Consider the following 19,224-nt stretch of genomic DNA (forward strand, 5'->3'; position numbering starts at 1 on the left):
CCCAGCATGTGCTTTGTGGGGTGAAAGGTCTGGCATGGAGCAGTGGATGGGCTGACTTGTGCACAAAAGAGACCTCCCAGAAGGTTCACTGTGCTACCAGCTGCAGCCTGGTGCTGAGTCCCTTGTCTGTCCCTCTGACATAAACCAACACGTGTGCCTTCTGATTGCACAGCCTGATAAGCTTCTCTTGTCCCATTTCATGAGCAGAGATATTCTGTCTGCCCTGGCTTTACACAACTCTGTCTGCTGGGCCCCTCCATCAGATAAAGGTGAGAGGCAGGGGAGCATAGCAGCTGGAAAGTACTTTGAAGGACTTATGAGGTGCAGCTGGTTTATGCCTGGCATTGTATGGACCTGTTCATTGTAGATATCTAAATGTAATTTTAAAACTGGGGTTATGTGTTTAAAAGAGTCTGCTTAGCAGAAGTGTTAAGATGGATCCATGGCAATCCCTGTATTCGTGTGCGTTCATCCTGCTGGCACAGAAAGGTGCTGTTTACACCCACCTACACAGTCACAGGTGCTTCAAGCACATTTTCACATGATCTTCTTTACATAAAAGTTAAACTTATGTCTGCCTTCTTGCATGCTTTTGAAGAATTTTACCTCCTTAAGAATTGTGCTTTGATTCTACTGTGTGTTGAAATCACTTCTGATCCCTAATTTGCTTGTTGTTTATGGAAATTCAGTGTTCATCCCTGTCTTCTAATACAGATGGGTACTGGCCTTTTTTTTTTTTTTCTTTTTTTTTTTTCCTGTATGTTCAAAATAGTAGTGAAGGTATTTGCCTACGGCACATCTTATCAGGGAAATAATCTGTGAAGAATTGGGAGGTTTTGTGTACTTGCCTAGAAGGACTTCAGCAGTTCATGAGTAGAGTTTACCGGCCGTGTGTACTTCTTCACATGGGTGATTACAGTGCTGTAACTCTGGTTGAATTCATCTGGGAAAAAGTGTTTTACAGAATAACTGAAATATTGTTTGTCTTTTTAGGCTGTGAAGCATGTTACAGAACTGTACAATAAGTGGATGAAGGGGAAAGGAGAAAGTGCCATTAATAGCTAGGAGAGCAACATGGGAAATACAACCACCAAATTCCGTAAAGCTCTTATAAATGGAGATGAAAACTTGGCCTGCCAAATCTATGAGAGCAACCCTCAACTAAAAGAAACTCTTGACCCAAATACTTCTTATGGAGAAACGTACCAGCACAATACTCCACTCCATTATGCTGCTAGGCATGGAATGAACCGTATACTGGGGTAAGCATGATTTGAAGTTTTGCTCGGGTATGAATAAATGACCTAGGAAATGCAAGAGTGTCAGGTCAGTTATAAATACCTTATATGTGTGTATATCTCATGTGTGTACAAATACCTTATATAAGTACACATATGTGTGTGTTGCAAACACATAATTTGTAATGTGTTCAAGTAGTAATAGACATGCAAATTAGTCTGTAGTCACTGGCTGGTATAACAGTTTTCAATTTTATTTTTAGTACCTTTGTTCCTTCCTTGTAATATTCATCTTGGACACTTTTAGCTTGCTTCCTGAAGACTCCTATACCACAATTCTTTGAAAGTAGTGACTGTTCCACCATTTGTGATGTGTTTTCCTCTCTCAAAATAATCTGTTTGTAAAGCTGTACCTAATGGTTACCATACTGATTGTATCTACTTCCAGATGGCACAATATGTTTATTCTGGTGTTATTCAGGCAGCTTTTATTTTTCATTTTGGATAACAACAGTGAACATCAATATATCTTGATAATGAGTGAGTTTATTATTGCTGCAGTCAACACGGATGGTAATCACTAATGTTTGCTACTTCCATTCTTCTGTATTTTTGTGAGTGCTCTAAGATCAATTAAAGATTAACATCTTATCCATGTCCAGACATCGCAGGTACAAGCTGTTCTATGTAAAACACCTGACTTGGACAAACTTTGTATAATCCAGCATGAAGACTACTGGCAGAAACTTAAGCTGACAGAACTTTCTCAATGGTTTTGAACTGCACAGTTGTTTTACAACAGGTGTCTGAGTCACCTGGCTGCTGCATCTTTCATCCAGCATTTACAGGCTAGGAATTATTTAGTATATAATCAAGCTGTAAAAAATTGAGCATTTGCCATTAATTCCATTTTTCTCTTCATAAGGTTCAGCAAGACTGTGTTAAAAATGCTGGGATTGTTCCTATGATAATTTTTTTTTCAAGCACCATAGAAAGCTTTGGTAAATTAGAAATGTTGAAATAAAAAATAGAAAATAGTTAAACACTCCATTAATGTATAACTTTTTTTTGGTCTGCAGCCTTAAATAATGTTTATCTGAAAGATCACTTTATTTTAACTGAAAGATCACTTTATTTGAACTGAGTATTTAATCTTTAGAAACCAAAAATTGCTTGTCATAGCTAGTTAGCACGAAGAAGAATTTTTGAAGCACTCCTTGAAGTTGCCAGAATTTATAACAGCACTCAGCAGTTCCCTGTAACTGACAGCTATCTCATTTCCTGTCTGGTTAGTAAGGTCATGTAGCTTATAAGAGGGAGGAGTCCCCTGCTTCAGGACTGTCACAGGAGAGCCACCCACTCCATGTTCCATCTGTGACACCCATCAGGAGGAGTCTATTGAAGGGGATTGTACAGAATATATGTGGCAAGGTTTTCATAGCAAGGGGCTGCAGGGTGGCTTCTGTGAGAAGAGATCAGGAGCTGCTCCATGCCTGACACAGCTGGCTTCAGCCAGTCCAAAACATCCCCACCACTGGCCAAAGCTGATCCCATCAGTGATGCCAGTGGCACCTCCATCATAACATATTTAAGAAAGGGTAAGGAATGCTGCACAGCAGCTGTAATAGAGGAGTGAAAATAATGTGAGAGCAGTGCAGACACCAAGGCTAGAGAAGAAGGAGGAGGAGGAAGTGCTCCAGAGCAGAGAGTCCCCTGCAGCCCCTGGTGAAGGCCATGGTGAGGCAGGATGTCCGCCGGCAGCCCCCGGAGAAACCCCTGCCGGGGCAGCTGGCGGGTTCGGCTGCAGCCCATGGAGAGCCTACACCAGAGCAGGCTTCTGGCAGGAGCTGTGGCCTGTGGAGACGAGTCCACACAGGGGCAGGATTTCTGGCAAGACCTGTGGGAGACACATGCTGAAGCAGTCCGTTCCTGAAGGACTGTACCCTCTGGAAAGGACCCATGTGGAAGCAGTTGTTGAAGAACTGCAGCCCTTGGGAAAGACCCATACGGGAGCAGTTCTGGAAGGACTGTATCCCATGGGTGGGACCCTGGAGCATGGGAACAGCAGCATGAGCAGCAGAGCTGAAGCGTTATGAAAAGACCACAGGCCCAATTCCCCATCCACCACTGCTCAGTGGGGAACAAGGTAGAAGAGTCAGGATTGCAGCCAAGTCTGGGCAGAAGGGGGAATGGCAGAAAAGTGTTTTCAGTTTTGTTTTTATTTCTCACTATCTTTTTCTGTTATTACCAGGTACTGGTGGTGTCTAAAGCCAGTGCCTACAGACTTGCAGTGTGTGTGTGTGTGTGTGGTAACGGGAAGGTCGAGGTCATCCAGTGCCAGTTGCGGGATAAACAGCGTCCAAGGCCAGTTACTGAAGGGATCAATATTGTTTATATGCATATTTTTCCCACTAGCAGACCTTCATCCTGCATGCTGAGAGAGGGGAACAGAATGAGGCCACCAGTGTTGTTTGTAGTCAGTTGAGTGCTGGGTGTTTCTGTCCATGTACATCTGTGTGGACCACCATGTGTGTATGCATTACTTAGGTATGTTTGTGTCTGTTGGGAATACAGCCCAGACTCTCTCCTGGGTGGACCTGAGGACACAGGGCTGCAACAGTCCTGCCTCCCATGGACTACCATCCTTACCAAGCCCTAACAGTCTTAAGCCTCTTACTAAATTTAGAAAGGTACAGAGAGAAATTATGTGCCTTGAAATCTCTCCATAAAACATGAGAAGGTTACTTTCCATTTTATAAGCAAAGAAATAATCATTTCCAGTTTTCTGTATTGGACCATATTGTAAATGCTGCAGGAACAATTTGAGTGTGATATACTCTGTGATGTTCTGCTGGAGTCTCTAGACATCTGCTGGTGGTGCTTAGATTCAGCAGTGATGTTCACAGAAGTTTGGCTTGGTTGTTAACAGTTCAGAAATATCACCTCCGTTACAAATCTGTATTGATGTCACTATTCGGCCTGTTTTTATTGCAAGCTAATAAATAGGTAGTCTCTAATGGGTGATAGGTAAAGCTTCTGGAAGTAAGAGGAAGAAGTTACACAGCACTCAGAAATATTAAAAAAAAATGTGGGATGCATAGCACTCACAGGTCGGGTTTGAGAGCTTTGTACAACATACACCTTGATGTTACTCCACTGTAAACATTTATCACGATTCCCTATGAATGAAGGTCTTGATAGAAAATGCCTATTCAAGAGGATTTCAGTCACTAAAGGAGTGTAAAAATATTACAGAGTAGGAGCACACAGGAAATTTTGTTTTCTGTAGAAAATGCAATCTTCAGATGATCAAGCACCCTCAGGCTTTTTTTGCCTAAGGTACTTCTGAGACCATCTTGAGTACTCACTTCAAAAGAATTGCTATCAATGTGGAGCGTCATTCACTAGGGTATGTTTGTTGGTGAATCACTCCTGAAATATGACAAGAGAACAGACTTTTCCAGAAGGTGGTTGAGATGGAGTGGCTGGAAATCACAAGGGCACCACTTGTGGTTGAAAGGAAAAAAAAATGTCTTGGATAAAGGGTCATTTCACAATATATGTTGTGGCGTGACTTTCAGTACTGTTGCTTTGCTGGGAAGCTTTTTGGATCGATGACAGATTTTCCTCATTGTGTGCTTCATACTGTTACGTTTGAGCTTGAGCACTTTGTGAGTATTCAAGCCAAAAGGGGATTGTTTGTAGCAGTTGCTGGTGATCCTGAGCTGAAGAGCAGGGAGGAGGAGTTGATAGAAACACAGGGCTGTGTGGTGAAAGGGTGGGGTTTTGAAACTGGGTTTTTATTTTCTTAGAACAGGGAAAAAAAAAAGATTTCCAGTTACAGAATATTCTGTAAATTGAGGTGAGTGCTGAAAGTGAAAAAAGCAAAACACCTCCACTTTTCTAACATTCTTGATGCCTGCCAGTAAGTAATAGTGATCAAGCAACTCTGGCATTGAAGGCGCAGCTAAGGTAGCTAGAGAGAATCATCAGTAATTGTGCTCAGGATCTGGGTATAGGAAATATTTTTTTCATTATTATGATTTGGGAAGTATTTGTCACTGCAGCAGAATGACCAAAGCTCAAAGCGGTCGTGGTTTCCTCTAGGCTGAAATATCCTGGTATGTTAAATAAATTTGCAACTCTTAGAATTTCAGACTGATAGAGGCCATAGTCTTGTCTATCGTATCCTGCTTCAGAGGTTTCAGTAAGGACTCGTTTAAGCAGTTGTAATGCAATCAAAGAAAGTATACTGAGATAGGAAGAATATGACAGAAAATTTGTTAACATGAGAGGGAATATTGCATTGGTCACAACACATTGTCTCTTCATGACCAACGCATGTCTCTTCCCATGTCAGTTTTTGTTGGTTGTTATTCCTTTTTTGGTCATGTTGAAAATTTTGGATGGTTTTGGATGTGTTGGTGGGAGATGTGTGCAGACTTTTTTCAGAACATGACTCCTCTCAAGCTGAGAAGATATTAGGGCATTTTTGTGCTGCAGAAATATATATCAAAGAGAAGTATTAGAGAAAGCCCTGTTTCTGGCTTTAGAGAGGTGCTGTAGTTTACTATTTTCTATTAAGGTTGCAGGTGCTCTGGATTTTAGATTTTTTTTTTTTTCTGGAGATGCAAATAAAGAAGAGACTACTTCAGGCTACTTCACTCTCCACTGTTTTGACTGAGACAGAAGTTCTGTCAAGTTTTAAATGCTGAGATCGAAATCAACCTAAATTATTCATGCTGAAATCTTTAGAAAGATGCTACAAAATAAATTTTTTCTTTATCAGATTTTGAAAATCTATTCAATGCTTTGCTAGTAAGACTGGTGTTCCTTTTTAAATTATACTCCTAACTGTATTTCCAATATAACTGTGAACAAAAGAAAAATAAGAATGCTAACAGCAGTTATTTGTCTAATAAGGGCAAAGGGGAAAAATGTGGAGTTACTAAAGAACACAACAGGATCCCAGTGTGAGGAAACTTGTGTTGGATGTATGGACATTTTCAATGGGTTCTTCAGAAATCTTGGAGGAGCCTTTTGTGGTTTTTATCGGGGTTTTTTTCATTCTTCCTGATAACTCTTTGAATGATTAAATTTCTTTGGTGTTTTCCAGGCAATTTTACAGATCATTTGGGGAAGAAATTATGATGGCATAATACTTGCATATGCTTCTTTCCTAAAAGTAGTTTTTAAAAGCTTTGATTTCAGATTTTAGTGTAGAAGATGTCCACCTAAGTATTTTCTTTTTCTCCCACACAATGAAAGACTTCTGTACTGTTTTAATAACTTAAAACATTACAATACATTATAATATTTCACTTGAATAATTTATTAGAATGTGATTTTCTAGATTATTCACTTTTGAACAACAAAAACCAGGCTTCTTTGTAATTATCAGTTATACAGATAATTTGAATATTTGGAATATAATTTTACTTAAGATTAATTTTATTCATAAAAGTAAGTATGTCTGCCTTGGAACTACTCATGCTAGACTCCCTTTATAGTCAGTGTAGACCTAGGTAATAAATGTAGTCAGTGAATAATTAGTGAAGGCGACAGTACAATTAATTTTACTGTGAAGTTCACCATAAAATATTTTAAATTCATAGAATCATAGAATCATTTAGGTTGGAAGGGACCTCCAAGATCATCAAGTCCAACCACCGAGCCACCAGGGCTCCAAAGTCCTCTGCCACAACAGATCAGAATCTGTCAGGGTTGGAAGGGACCACAAGGATCACCCAGTTCCAACCCCTCTGCCATGAACAGGGACACCTCCCACTAGATCAGGCGGCCCAGAGCCTCATCCAGCCTGGCCTTAAAGACCCCCAGGGATGGGGCCTCAACCACCACCCTGGGCAATCCATTCCAGGGTCTCACCACTCTCATGGTGCAGAACTTCTTCCTCACATCCAGCCTGAATCTGCCCACTTCCAGCTTTGCCCCATTCCCTCTAGTTCTGTTGTTACTTGAGATCCTAAAAAGTCCCTCCCCAGCTTTCTTGTAGGCACCCTTAAGATACTGGAAGGCCATAAAAAGGTCACCTCGGAGCCTTCTCTGCCGTAAGCGCCTCTTTCTTCCCATTGATTATAAAGGGAATCTAAGAGAACTGCATCAGCTGTAGCTGTCTGCATTGTAGATCTCCAGAGCTGAGAGAAGATTAAATTCATCCCAGAATATGCTAAATGGTGTAAAATTGAATAGTAAGCACCTGCAAAGCTGTAAATGGAACACTTTGACAGTGCATCAGGCGTGAATGCTACTTGTGGGAGAAACTGCTGGTGATAGTGTTAAATGTTTCACTTTCATCGTCTGTGGCGAATGATCAGTGCAGTGTTTATCTGAATGTTTTGTTGTCATTCTGCTTAGCTGCTGAAAAATATCTGGGCTTTGGTTCTGTAAGACCCTTTTCAGATTAATTATTTCTATTATTATGAGGCTTAGTCACCTACTAAATGCTTTGGAATTTGAAATATTGAAGGGAGTTCTTGATCTGAACTAGGAAAATAATATATGAAGAACAAGACCTGACTAGGCTTATGGGAGTGTTTATAAAGAAACAAGAGGTCCAAGTGAATTGAAATGCTTAAATGACTGAAAGCAGTCATTTATAAGGTCGTTGTCATGATACTTCATCTGAAGAACAGTCAAGAGGATGGAGGAATTTTATAGGTTAGGAAGCCTTTAAAATGGAGCAAGTTCTTACTGTAACTGTATCCTCAGTGGAGAAAACTGCCAAAGGCCAGAAGCAGTGGGGACACTTAGAAGAGCAGCTGCAGACATGGAGTAACAGCAGTGGTGCTTACTCAGTTTCTCAAAGGCTGTCACCCAGTTGGGCACTGGCTTTTGAAGTAGTGCTAAGGCAGGTTGAAAAACTCATACCCTTATTTGACCTACTCCTTTGGAGTTTTTTTCCCCCCTAACGCTCAAAATCTTATTTGAAAACAGTTGTCACTAATTAGATGTGTGGCTTCCCAGGGTGGCCTCCCTGGGGCTCCCTATAACTTCCTCACAAAAGAATGGGGAGTCTTTATCTTAGTAGTAGTAGCAAAGCTTAAATGCCAGCCAGCTGCTATGTCCTCAGCTCTTAAAGCTGACCTTTTTCTAGCTGATTTCTGATTATTTTAGCCTTCATAGGTTGAATGGATGTGATGCTTACAGAGTCATAATACAGCCTTGCTCTCCAGACAATGCCACTGCTGAACATGTTGAGTTACTGCTTCTTCTTGCTGTTAGGTTTCTCTGCACCCTCAGGAAAGCAGGTGAGATGGTGAGATGAGATATTAATGCAGTATAGCATTAAAGATTTCTTATTCTGTGTTGTCTGTTCTCCTTAGTAGAAACCTTGTGAACATTTTACCACAGGCAAAGTAAAATTATATTTGGGCTGTAGAGGAGTACAGCCTTGGTCCTTGCCAGCTGGGATGACTGAATCTTTATTTCAACTAATTTTGTTACCAGGTAGAGTTTGTGATTCTGTCGAGTTGATTGTTAACTGCTGAATCATTTTGTCAAATTGCCTAACTTCTCCCTCGGGTTAGAGGCACGTGTGGCTTCCTTAACAGAGAGATCTGTTGGCTCAGTAGTTACCAGAGTAATGACTTGAGAGACTTAGAGTTTCTGCTAAACAGAAGTAAATTTATCGAAAATAACTCATTAACTTTTATAGCTAAATGCAATACCGAACTAAAATATTCAGTGATATTGTGTCTAAACCCAGTTTTCCTTTTGGCCCAAATACAGACTGTGGATGATTTGATTATTTTGTGGATTTTTGTACATTTTTTTCAGTGTAAATGTTAAAGTATTATTTCCGTGAGACATTTAAGGAAAATGCTTTATCTTTAATGACACTAATTTGTAGCATGCAGATTGAAATTATAAGTTCTGCAAGTCCTGTAAACATCTGCTGTGTAATTTCATCATTACTGCTTTATAAATAATATCAACACTAGATGTCATACATTGCTAGGTGATTTACAAGCAGATATGTAGATAAAGGTCCCTGCACAGAAGTACAAAGCTGTGTGTTTAAATGGTGAAGATGAACCCACTCCTTGGTTACTTAATGCTTACTATTTCATCTGTTATGTATTTGAAACCAGCCTAGAAATAATGCTTTCAAAGATAGAAGAGATTTCAGTGTGGATTGTCTATTTGGAAAAAAACTGTTCAGAGGAGGGAGTTGGAGAGAAGGCTGGTTGAAACCTGAGTTCAAGAATTTGTTTTAGCTGCAAAAAAATGTATAGAGGAAAGGGCCAGAAACAGAGATTAAGGTAACACAGATTTTACATTACAGAAGACATTTAGTCACAAAAGCTGCTGTCAAGCAATAAGCTCCAGTGGGAGCCACTGTTAATTTATCACTCAGCTCTTTTTCTTTTGAAATCTCACTCAGAATATTGACATGAAAGCAAGAAGTTACATGGGATCGTGGAGACAGTGGTCCTGACAGTCCAAGGGAATGCCAAGCTCAAGTCTGACATAAATAAGGATAGTTTTGTGGTTCAGGATAATTTAAGGATGATGTTGATACCTTTTTGAATCATGCATCATTAAATTCTTTGTTTTGGTGCTGCTGTTCCTCCTAACAGGCATAGGAAGCATATATAAAACATTCTTTTTTTGGCCACAGTACAACAAGTGTAAGGATTCACCAAGTTTTGTGCTGCTCAGTTCTAATATACACTACCCTTGGATCTGTGCTTCTCAATTCAGTTTGCCACTTCTGCACATTGTCCTTCTTGATTTTTTGCGTTATACAAAGACAAAGATTGCTGTCTATCTACAGAAGGTGATAATCGTATTAGCTAACACAAACCCACTAAACCAGAGAAACTTTACAACCTATTTGCATATTTTTAGTAAAGAGAATAGCAAGTCCTTTATTGATGCATATTTGTATAAGACTTTTCTTAGGTGTTACTACGTGATGGCCTACTATGTTAGCAAAAGTCAGTCCAGAACTGGAACTCAGACTCAAGTATTGACCTACGTTTAATCACTTTAACAGTCCTTTGGAAACAAGCTATTTGGGGGAACCATAGGTGAAATGACAGCAATACAATGAAAGAGATTGTGAGGCTGTTTAGAGCCAGTTTAGGAGAGAGTAAAGACAGTCCTTGCGTTCTAGGCAGTATGTTTGTGCTGAACATTACATTAAGTCAGTATGTGAAATAAGAAGGGTGTTTGTTGGCAGAGTCAAAGTCATTTGAACCTAACTGTTCCAGTCCAGTGGAACCTGGTTCTCAAAGTGGTAGTTTCCTCTGAGAACCTGCAGAATTTGAGTACTGAGGAAATTGATTTAGTGGATTTTGCCAGAGGTACACTATTTAGAATCACAGAGTCACAGAATCATTTTGTTTGGAAGAGACCTCTAAGATCATCAAGTCCAACCATTAACCCAGCACTGCCAGGTCACCACTAAACCATGTCCCTAAGTGCTACATCTGTGTATCTTTTAAATAAATTCCAGGGATGGTGACTCTACCACTTCCCTGGGCAGCCTCTTCCAGGGCTTTAGAACCCTTTCTGTGAAGAAAGTTTTCTTAATGTCCAACTCTAAACTTTCCCTGGCACCTCTTGAGGCTGCTCCCTCTTGTGCTTTTGCTTCTCACATGGCAGAACAGACCCCCCCACACCTTGGTGCAGCCTCCTGTGAGGTAGTTGTAGAGCACGAGAGGGCCCAAAACTGAACCCAGTACTCGAGGTGTGGCCTCACCAGTGCTGAGTACAGTTCCCTAGTCCTGCTGGCCACATTAGTTCTGATACAAGCCGGGATGCTGTTGGCCTTTTTGGCCACCTGGGTACGCTGCTGGCTCATATTCAGCTAGCTGTCGACCAACAACCCCAGGTCCTTTTCCACCGTGCAGCTTCGAAGCCTGTAGCACTGCATGGGGTTGCTGCAACCCAAGCGCAGGACCTAGCACATGGCCTTGTTCAACCTTACCTCCACCAACTGATCCAGCCTGTCCAGGTCCCTCTGTAGAGCCTCCCTACTTTCAGGTAGATCGACTCACACGCACATCTTTGTGTTGTCTGCAAACTTGCTGAGGGTGCCCTTGATCCTCTCTCATCAAGATTATTTGTAAAGATGCTAAAGAGAACAGGCCCCAGTGCTGAACCCTTGGGAGCTCCACTTGTGACCGTCTGCCAACCCCCCTCTCGGGGCCCAGCCGTCCACCCAGCAGAGCGCATGCCTGTCTGAGCCATGAGCAGCCAGTTCCTCCAGGAGGATGCTGTGGGAAACTGTATCAAAAGCTTTGCTAACATCCAGATAGGCAACATCCACGGCCTTTTTCCACATCCACTAAGTGGCTCACCTTGTCAGGTGAGAAGAGGAGATCGGGTTAGTCAAGCAGGACCTGCCTTTCATAAACCCTGCTGGCTGGGCCTGATCATCTGGCTGTCCTGTAGGTGCCTTGTGATGACGCTCAAGATGATCTGCTCCATAACCTTCCCTGGCACCAAGGTCAGGTTGGCAGGCCTGCAGTTAACGAGATCCTTCTTCCAGCCCTTCTTGGAGATGTTTTTCCCTTTTCCCCTTCAAATCTAGTTTAAAACTCTTTCAGTGAGCCTGGCCAACTCCTGTACAAAATTCTTTTCCCCCTTTGAGACAGGTATACCCTGTCTGTCACCAGCAGGCCTGGTGTTGTGTAAACTGACCTAAAATCAAAAGACCCACCCTACCAGTGGCAGCAGACTTGAAGCCAGGTATCAATTTGCTGGTTCTTCTGTTTATTCCTGCATTAACTCCCTGCAGCTGGAGGGATAGAGGAGAACACTACTTGTGCTCCTTATTCCTTGACCAGTTGTCCCAAGGCCCAAGTACTTGGTAAGAATCTTATGAATGGGAACATAAGGGGGGCATTTCTTTTCAGGAAGAATACAGAATTGGAGGCCAGAGTGGAGTACTTGACATAAGGCATCTTAAAATGTCTGGTGGATTTCAGATTTCAGAATTAGCTCTCCACAGACTTCGATCAACAGTTGAGACAGTATCATTGACAGCTTCTCATATGCTTCCTTTGCTGTGAGCCCAAATCAGCACTGGTATGATATCACTCCTTACCATAGTAGGCTGTTACTAGTGTTTATGGGTATTCTTGTAGTGTTAGTAACAGTTGATAGGCAAGGGGCCAATTCACAGAATCATAGAATCATTTTGGTTGGAAAAGACCTTTAAGATCATCAAATCCAACCATATGTAATTGAACATAAGGTTTATAAAAAGTCAGAATAGTAGTCTGTGGGGTTTTTTTTGATAAGTGGTTAATGATCTGTTCATCAGATATTTTGCTTCAGAATAGAAGTAGTCACTGTCTCCTCAGGTTTTTACTCCATGCAGGAGATTGCTGGGCTGTAAGAGAAGCTTAAGAATCTTAATGAAACAGAGAAGAAACTTTAAGCATTAATAAAGAATGTTCTAGTACTAAAGAATGAATAAACATATTAAAATTACTTTTACTAGATGTGGCTTTCAACATCAGATAAATAATATACTCTTCACAAAATTATTTAAACCAGCTTATGCTTCTATACAGCTGTCAATAATGACTAAAAAGATGGGTGCTTGCCAGTACACTGTGGTTGTTTTGTTATAGTACGTTTGGATGAGAAAGTACTTTGAGTTAATGAAATAACTATGATTATTCAAGTTTTAATGGATCAGTATTGACCTACTGTGTTGGAAGCTGAATGATTCAATAATCGTTAATTCATTGCATGCTAGTTTTAAATTACTGGGTAGCAGGGCTTGGCTCTTCTGTATGTTGTAACTAACTCATGGCTTACCCATATGTCTCTTAATGCTCAGAAAGCTATGAGCTTTAGGTTTGTGCTTGCATATACATATATGTAGATGTGTATACATATATAGAGATATATAACGCATTTGCTTAGAGAGACAAGATACTGTAAATATGATGGGTTTCATACGCCAAACGTGAAAGATTTTATTAAAACCCAAAGAAATGGTTGTGTTGATTTTAGTTTCCCAGAATGAGGGAATGTGCCAGCTGTTTATTATACAAGTTCACAGCCTTGTGATCTTAAGCGTCTTGCTGCTTTTTTGCAAATGCATATAGCAGTAGGTGTGAATGTTACAGCCCTTTCTTTTTTGTCACTATTTTCAACACTTTTTTAATGCTTTTGTCACCTCAGATTTGGATTCTGCAAAGAGCTACAGCTTGAAGCAAAATCTGGAGACTCTTGACTAGAGTAAAGTCTGTCTGCCTTGTGGTGAAGTGGTATTTCATATAGGCTTTGCAGGTTTTCACTCTGTCAGTACATTTCAAGGGAGAATTTAGCTTTTTATACCTCTGAAGTTGTGAGCCAAGTTGCAGGGGTCTGTAGCACTGCTCTGTGAAAGTCTTATGTACCAAATAGCACTGGTAAAAACGGAGCCCTATCGAATAATGAATTTGTGCATGTAAAATGTATTCATTTACTCTTTTTTGGACACTAGTCATCTTCTCTGAACCTTAAGTTGTGTGTTCAGCTGGACTTTTCAGCATTTGCTTGACTTCACCTTACACTAAAAAATAAAGAGAGGGAGATGAGTATAGGCAGGATGGTCTCTTTAACTGACAGAATTCAGTTAATCTTGCTATTATGTTAGCAGAGGCTATAAATATTTTTGTTTGTGTGTAAAATACAGCTTTGTAAGAAAAAGCATCTGATTTATGGCTTTCACAGGTCATGACAAAAACATTGTTTTATTCTGAAATCAGATGCACTGTAACCTGATTCAGGAGTGAATCACATGCTTTAAAATACCACGGCATGGAATTCCACTAGTGATAAAGAGCTAAGTATTGGTGAGTCTGTGAAGCATTTTGCCTGTGTTGCTACATACTTTTCCTTTGAAAATAGTTTTAAAAAAAAACCAAGCAAACAAAATGTGCTATCACTTTTTTGGCAACATATTTAACCTCAAGTTTGGCATATTCGTATTTTCCTAACAAATGCATCTATCGTGTCAGCTATGATGGAATGAAAGACAGATTTCTCTAAGGAACATTTTGCCAGCATTGCCAAAATAGGGCAATAGAGGAGACTGTTTTGGTTTTATCTTTTCCTCTGACTACTTTATCATCACTTATTTAAAGGACCAGTATTTCAGTAATAAGCTTCGTTTTGAACTCGGACTGTACAGAGATTTTCAGAAGGACAAAAGGACAGCAGTCCAGATGACCAAACAGCTATTATCAAGCCATTCTTTCATGATTCTGGAATCACTGCTTTTTTCACACTTGCAAACTGTTCGGAGTCAGGGAGCAGCCTGGAGAGATGAACAGTGACTTCAGCTCGTTCTATGTGTGAAGGGGCTTATGGGAACAGCATCTGTGTTCCTGGAGTCACTTCTGAAACACATGAACCATTTGATTTAACCTGGTATTACCTCTCCGGGTACTGTCCTTCCTACATTTGCACGGAGTTCTTGCACCGTTGCTACCTCTCTGACCCAAGTCGTGCACAGAGATGATCTTTCTTCTCTGCCATTTTGTACCATTCACTCTTCCTTAAGAAACAGATTATTTTAGTATACCTCAAAAGGCTAAAGCAAGTTTAGATTCACAGTGCTTGTATGATATGTCTCTGTTCTTCCATTTCAGAACTGGATTGTAATTGCTATAGTTCCTTGCTGGCAAGAAGCAGCAGAGAGCTGTGTTGTTTCAGGAGCTGTTAGGAATCAGAGTTGCAATTCCAGGAATCAGTCCATTGTTCCACTTTCATTCCTAAGCGGATCCTTTTTGCCAATATAATTTATTGTCCACTTTGAACTGCCTTTAAAGCATTTAAGGGAAGACTTAAATTCTTGCCACCCTTTGTCATCTGCATAGCGGAGGGCTTGCATTATGTCATACTTCCATAATATTATAGTGAGAAAGCATAGAGTCTTTCCTCAATGCATGCAGTACTACAAGGAAAAGTATTCTGTATATTTTCAAAAAGGAATAAGCACTGCATTGACATCTGACTAAAGATACAGGAAAGGAGAATGAATGTGTAAGAAATTGCTCTGGCATTATCAATTTGCGAACTACCAGATGCACTACCATTCAGATACAGAGTTGAAAAAAGAAAGTATTCAGTTTTGTGAATTAATACCATTTATTGCAATACAACACAGAGTTGTAGAATAAACTTTGCCAAGTCAAGTCTGTCACACACTGACAAAGTAATTAATGTGTGGTACTTAATGATATTTCATTAATTCATCCAGAACTTGGCTCTTGACTCCTAAAAGAAATAGAGGAGAGCTGTCTAGTAGTAATTATCTGTTAAGAATGTTTATCACTAACATGGCTCATCAAAATCTTGGCAAGAAGAAAAGAGAGCTGTCATATGAGAACCTTCCCACTTCAAGAACTTGAGTGGCATTGTGTGCTAATTACTTTTCTTCTAATTTTTTTGCCCCCTTGCAGAACTTTCCTTTTTGTTCGAGATGGTAACCCAAATAAACGGAATGTGCACAATGAGACATCTATGCACTTACTGTGTATGGGACCTCAGATCATGATCTCGGAAGGGGCTCTTCATCCTCGCCTGACACGACCCTCAGAAGATGACTGCAGAAGAGCAGATTGTCTGCAAATGATCCTGAAGTGGAAGGGGGCAAAGCTGGATGAAGGACAATATGAACGAGCAGCCATTGATGCTGTTGACAACAAAAAAAATACACCTTTGCACTATGCTGCTGCCTCAGGGATGAAAACCTGTGTTGAGGTAAAGGTTCATAGATAATCAGAAGTCTGTAGACTGCTATTAGTAAATGACATGCACAGTGTTTCACAAAGCTATTTCAGCGAAAAAAAATCTGATATAGCACATTGAATTAACATTTTAATTAAACTTTCATTAATTGGAAAAATGACAAAGATAAATAGCCCAAAACGTACACTATCTGTAGAGAACAATGAAGAAACTGTATTACATATACATTAACTTCATGATGTAAACTCCTCAGACCAAAGAAGACTCATGTAGACTTATGAAAATTGGAAATAATTACAAGACTGTAACAATAGTGAAAAAGCTTTAAAGGTAGGCATAGTCATACTTGCATGTGTAACAAGAAGTGAGGTAACTGCCTGAGAGAAAATTAGAGCTCTTTTTATTCTGCTCTGTAGCTGGGACTGGGAAATGCTGTCTGTGACTCATGAACAGGTTTGATGTCAAATTTACAGTGCCCAGCTTTTTTAGAGGATGCCATCCATCTGTTCTAGCATACTTCAATATAATTACCTTTTTACAAATTCAAAAATACTTTAATGTTTGTGAAAGTAATGAATACTAATGAGTAATTCGGAATCATAATGACTTAAAGGTCTCACATCAAATCTATTTTTAAACTATACTAAGTAATGAGGACTAGTATTTAATTGTTCTAGTAATTTAATTTGAAGAACACAAGAACAGACATTAACATTTTCAAAAACAGCCAACATTTTCCTAAGTCTGTATATTATAACATCAAGATTTGTATTTTGAATGGTAACTATTAATTCAGAGTAAAATTTAGGCTTTCCTCTGTGTTTAACTTCATGTTTATTGAGAATACACTCATTAACTTAGCATCATCAGCAACATGTATCACCTCAGTATTCACATGTTTTTCTAGATAACTTCTGCATACCTTAAGCAGTCAGGTCCCAGCACCTGTGGGACTTCATTGGTGACCTCTCTCTGCAGTAAAAACTGACTCTTCCTGTTCTTTTCTGATTTTCTTTGAAGCTATTTTTACTATTGGTATTACTTTTACCACCTTCTAAACTTGTAATGTGACATATTTAAGCAAAAAGTTGCATATTGTAATAAAGACTTCGGAACTTTTATATTGGAGTTCCATTAGGACTCACAAATAAGGATCATCTGGTGCTGGGTATCTGTATTAGTGTTTGGTTTATTGGTTGTTCTAGAACCTCTTGTGCTGAGACTTCAGTTTCAAACAGACTTTCTTTTGTGTCTTTCATAAAACACGTGGTAAATTCACAGACAACAATTCACATCACTTTTCTGCTTTATGTTTTTTGGGATTGCTTTTGCACTTTGTCTAGCTACCAACTTTACAAACACATTGACAGATTTACTGTGTGATGTTTTAAAATTATTTATTCTGAATTGTTATATACTTGGCACACTGCTCAAAGACCATTCAGAGCCTTTTTTATTGTAATTTTACATTTACCTGTTCCAGAATTTTTTCTTTACATATTCTTCATCTGGAGACAACTTCAGCTTCTTATTTCCCCTGTGATTTTTGTCCCATTGTTCTACCTTCACAGGTTCTTCTGGTGTTTCTAGAATTTTCTTTACATGCTTTTGTTTAGTATCACTTTTTGAAAGCAGGGAGTGGATTATTTCTCTTTTTCTGCTTCTGCAAGACTGGTGAATCTAATTACAATTTGGGAGTCCTTGTTGAGTGGTTCTTTGATGGTGACATCTTGAATTAGGTCTTGCAGACTACTCTGAACAAAGTCAGGAGTTTCTTCTCTCACGTGTTTGCTAACTATTTTTTCTAGTATTGAGTCACTTATGTAATCTGAAATTTTAATTTAAGCATTATGTATTAGCATAGCATTTTCTCAGTATACATGGAAGATGCAGTGGCTGAAGTTCCCTTTATTTTTGTGGTTTCTGCCCTTGCAGCCTTTCTGTCTTTGGTCAGCATGCCACTTCTACTGTTACCGTTTTGATCAAGTGGCCACCAAAGTTTTTTTGTTTAAGTCCAGATTTGAATTCCACTGGGATTCTCTGGTATTTGTTGATAGAGTTAGGTTATTTGTCTGTGAGTTTGTGCGGTTTTGGGGTTTTTTTTAAAGGTAAATAGCACCACCCTTACAATAGTGTGAGCTTCTTTGTGATTCTCTCATAATATGTACTGTGGTATTACTTTGTTACATTGACTGTGTTCTGTTGTGTTTCCAGATAAATTCTGAAAATTCTCATTTAAAGTTTGTGATTTCAATTCCCCAGCCTTAGCTGTGCACCATCTTGAACTGAATCCTCTTCTTTATCTCCTGATTTTTCTTTAGTCCACTCTTATAAAACTCAGACAGTGTCTTTTTATATCAAATAGCGAACACTTCTTTCATTCTGTTAGTAGAAAGATGGTCCCTCCCTGTTTTCTGAACTTGTAATGAATGGAAACTCAGATTTCTTGCAGCACTTTCTGTGCAATAACTTAAGCCCCTGTCCCACTGTTCCCGTACTAGGTACTGTGAGGAGTCAAGAGGATGCTGCTGTTGCATGCTAGTACTTAATCTCCAGTATCACAGCCTGAGTCTTGCACCCATACTTTCTCTCTTCTCTGACCCATGTCGTTACAGCTCCACAGTAGCAATTTGTCTCCAATACGTCCCTAGAAATTATGTGCACGCTTACTGATTTCCACCAAGGAGGCAAGCCACTGTTCAGACTTTGCTGGATGAGTTATGCCCAAAGGCAGCTAATTATGTACCTGGTAACTGAATGACATACAGGTGTTCCCTGGCTCTTCCGGTTAACTAGAAGGAATCTTTCCTTATTTATACAGTTATGTCATTGATTTAGTCCCTTTTTTGATGTGATTGATTTGTAAACTACCAACCTGTCTCCTAGTTCTAAGACAATACTGTTTTTGTCTTGGTTGTCAACTTTTAATTCTTTTTAGATTTGATAAACACAAATATTAACTGCAAAGTCTGTGTACTCTTCTCACATTCTCCTTTTGAGTGCCACTTTTTTGATCCAGCTGCATGATAAATTCTGGTGACAGGCGTTTTCAGTAACAGTTTTTCTATCTAGCCTTCCCCTAGAAGGGCCTGGTCATTGGCAGAAAAACTAATCAAGCTTTCTACATGAGAAATGTTGAGCGCACCCTCAAGTTCAAAATTCCTTATATGCCCTACTTTAGGATAGAAGAACTTGGATCCTAAAATTAGAATCTGAAATATCTTAAGTCTTCCAGTATAGTGTGTAGTCCTTCTAACTCTTT

At 39.6% G+C, this 19,224-nt stretch overlaps 1 protein-coding gene across 1 annotated transcript in view; it reads left to right on the plus strand.

Annotated features, from left to right (window-relative positions):
• Nucleotides 1-992: 992 nt before the first annotated feature.
• Nucleotides 993-19,224, plus strand: part of LOC103778709 (ankyrin repeat and IBR domain-containing protein 1-like) — a gene marked incomplete at its 3' end in the record, with an annotated part of 37,622 nt that continues 19,390 nt past the window's right edge. Inside the window, exons 1-2 of the mRNA XM_008946310.1 lie at nucleotides 993-1,262; nucleotides 15,674-15,974. Coding sequence (XP_008944558.1) covers nucleotides 1,075-1,262; nucleotides 15,674-15,974 — 489 coding nt within the window. The remainder of the gene's footprint in view (nucleotides 1,263-15,673; nucleotides 15,975-19,224) is intronic.

This window comes from Merops nubicus, unplaced genomic scaffold (genome assembly GCF_000691845.1).
Source record: "Merops nubicus isolate BGI_N331 unplaced genomic scaffold, ASM69184v1 scaffold358, whole genome shotgun sequence".
Taxonomy (NCBI): Eukaryota; Metazoa; Chordata; class Aves; order Coraciiformes; family Meropidae; genus Merops; species Merops nubicus.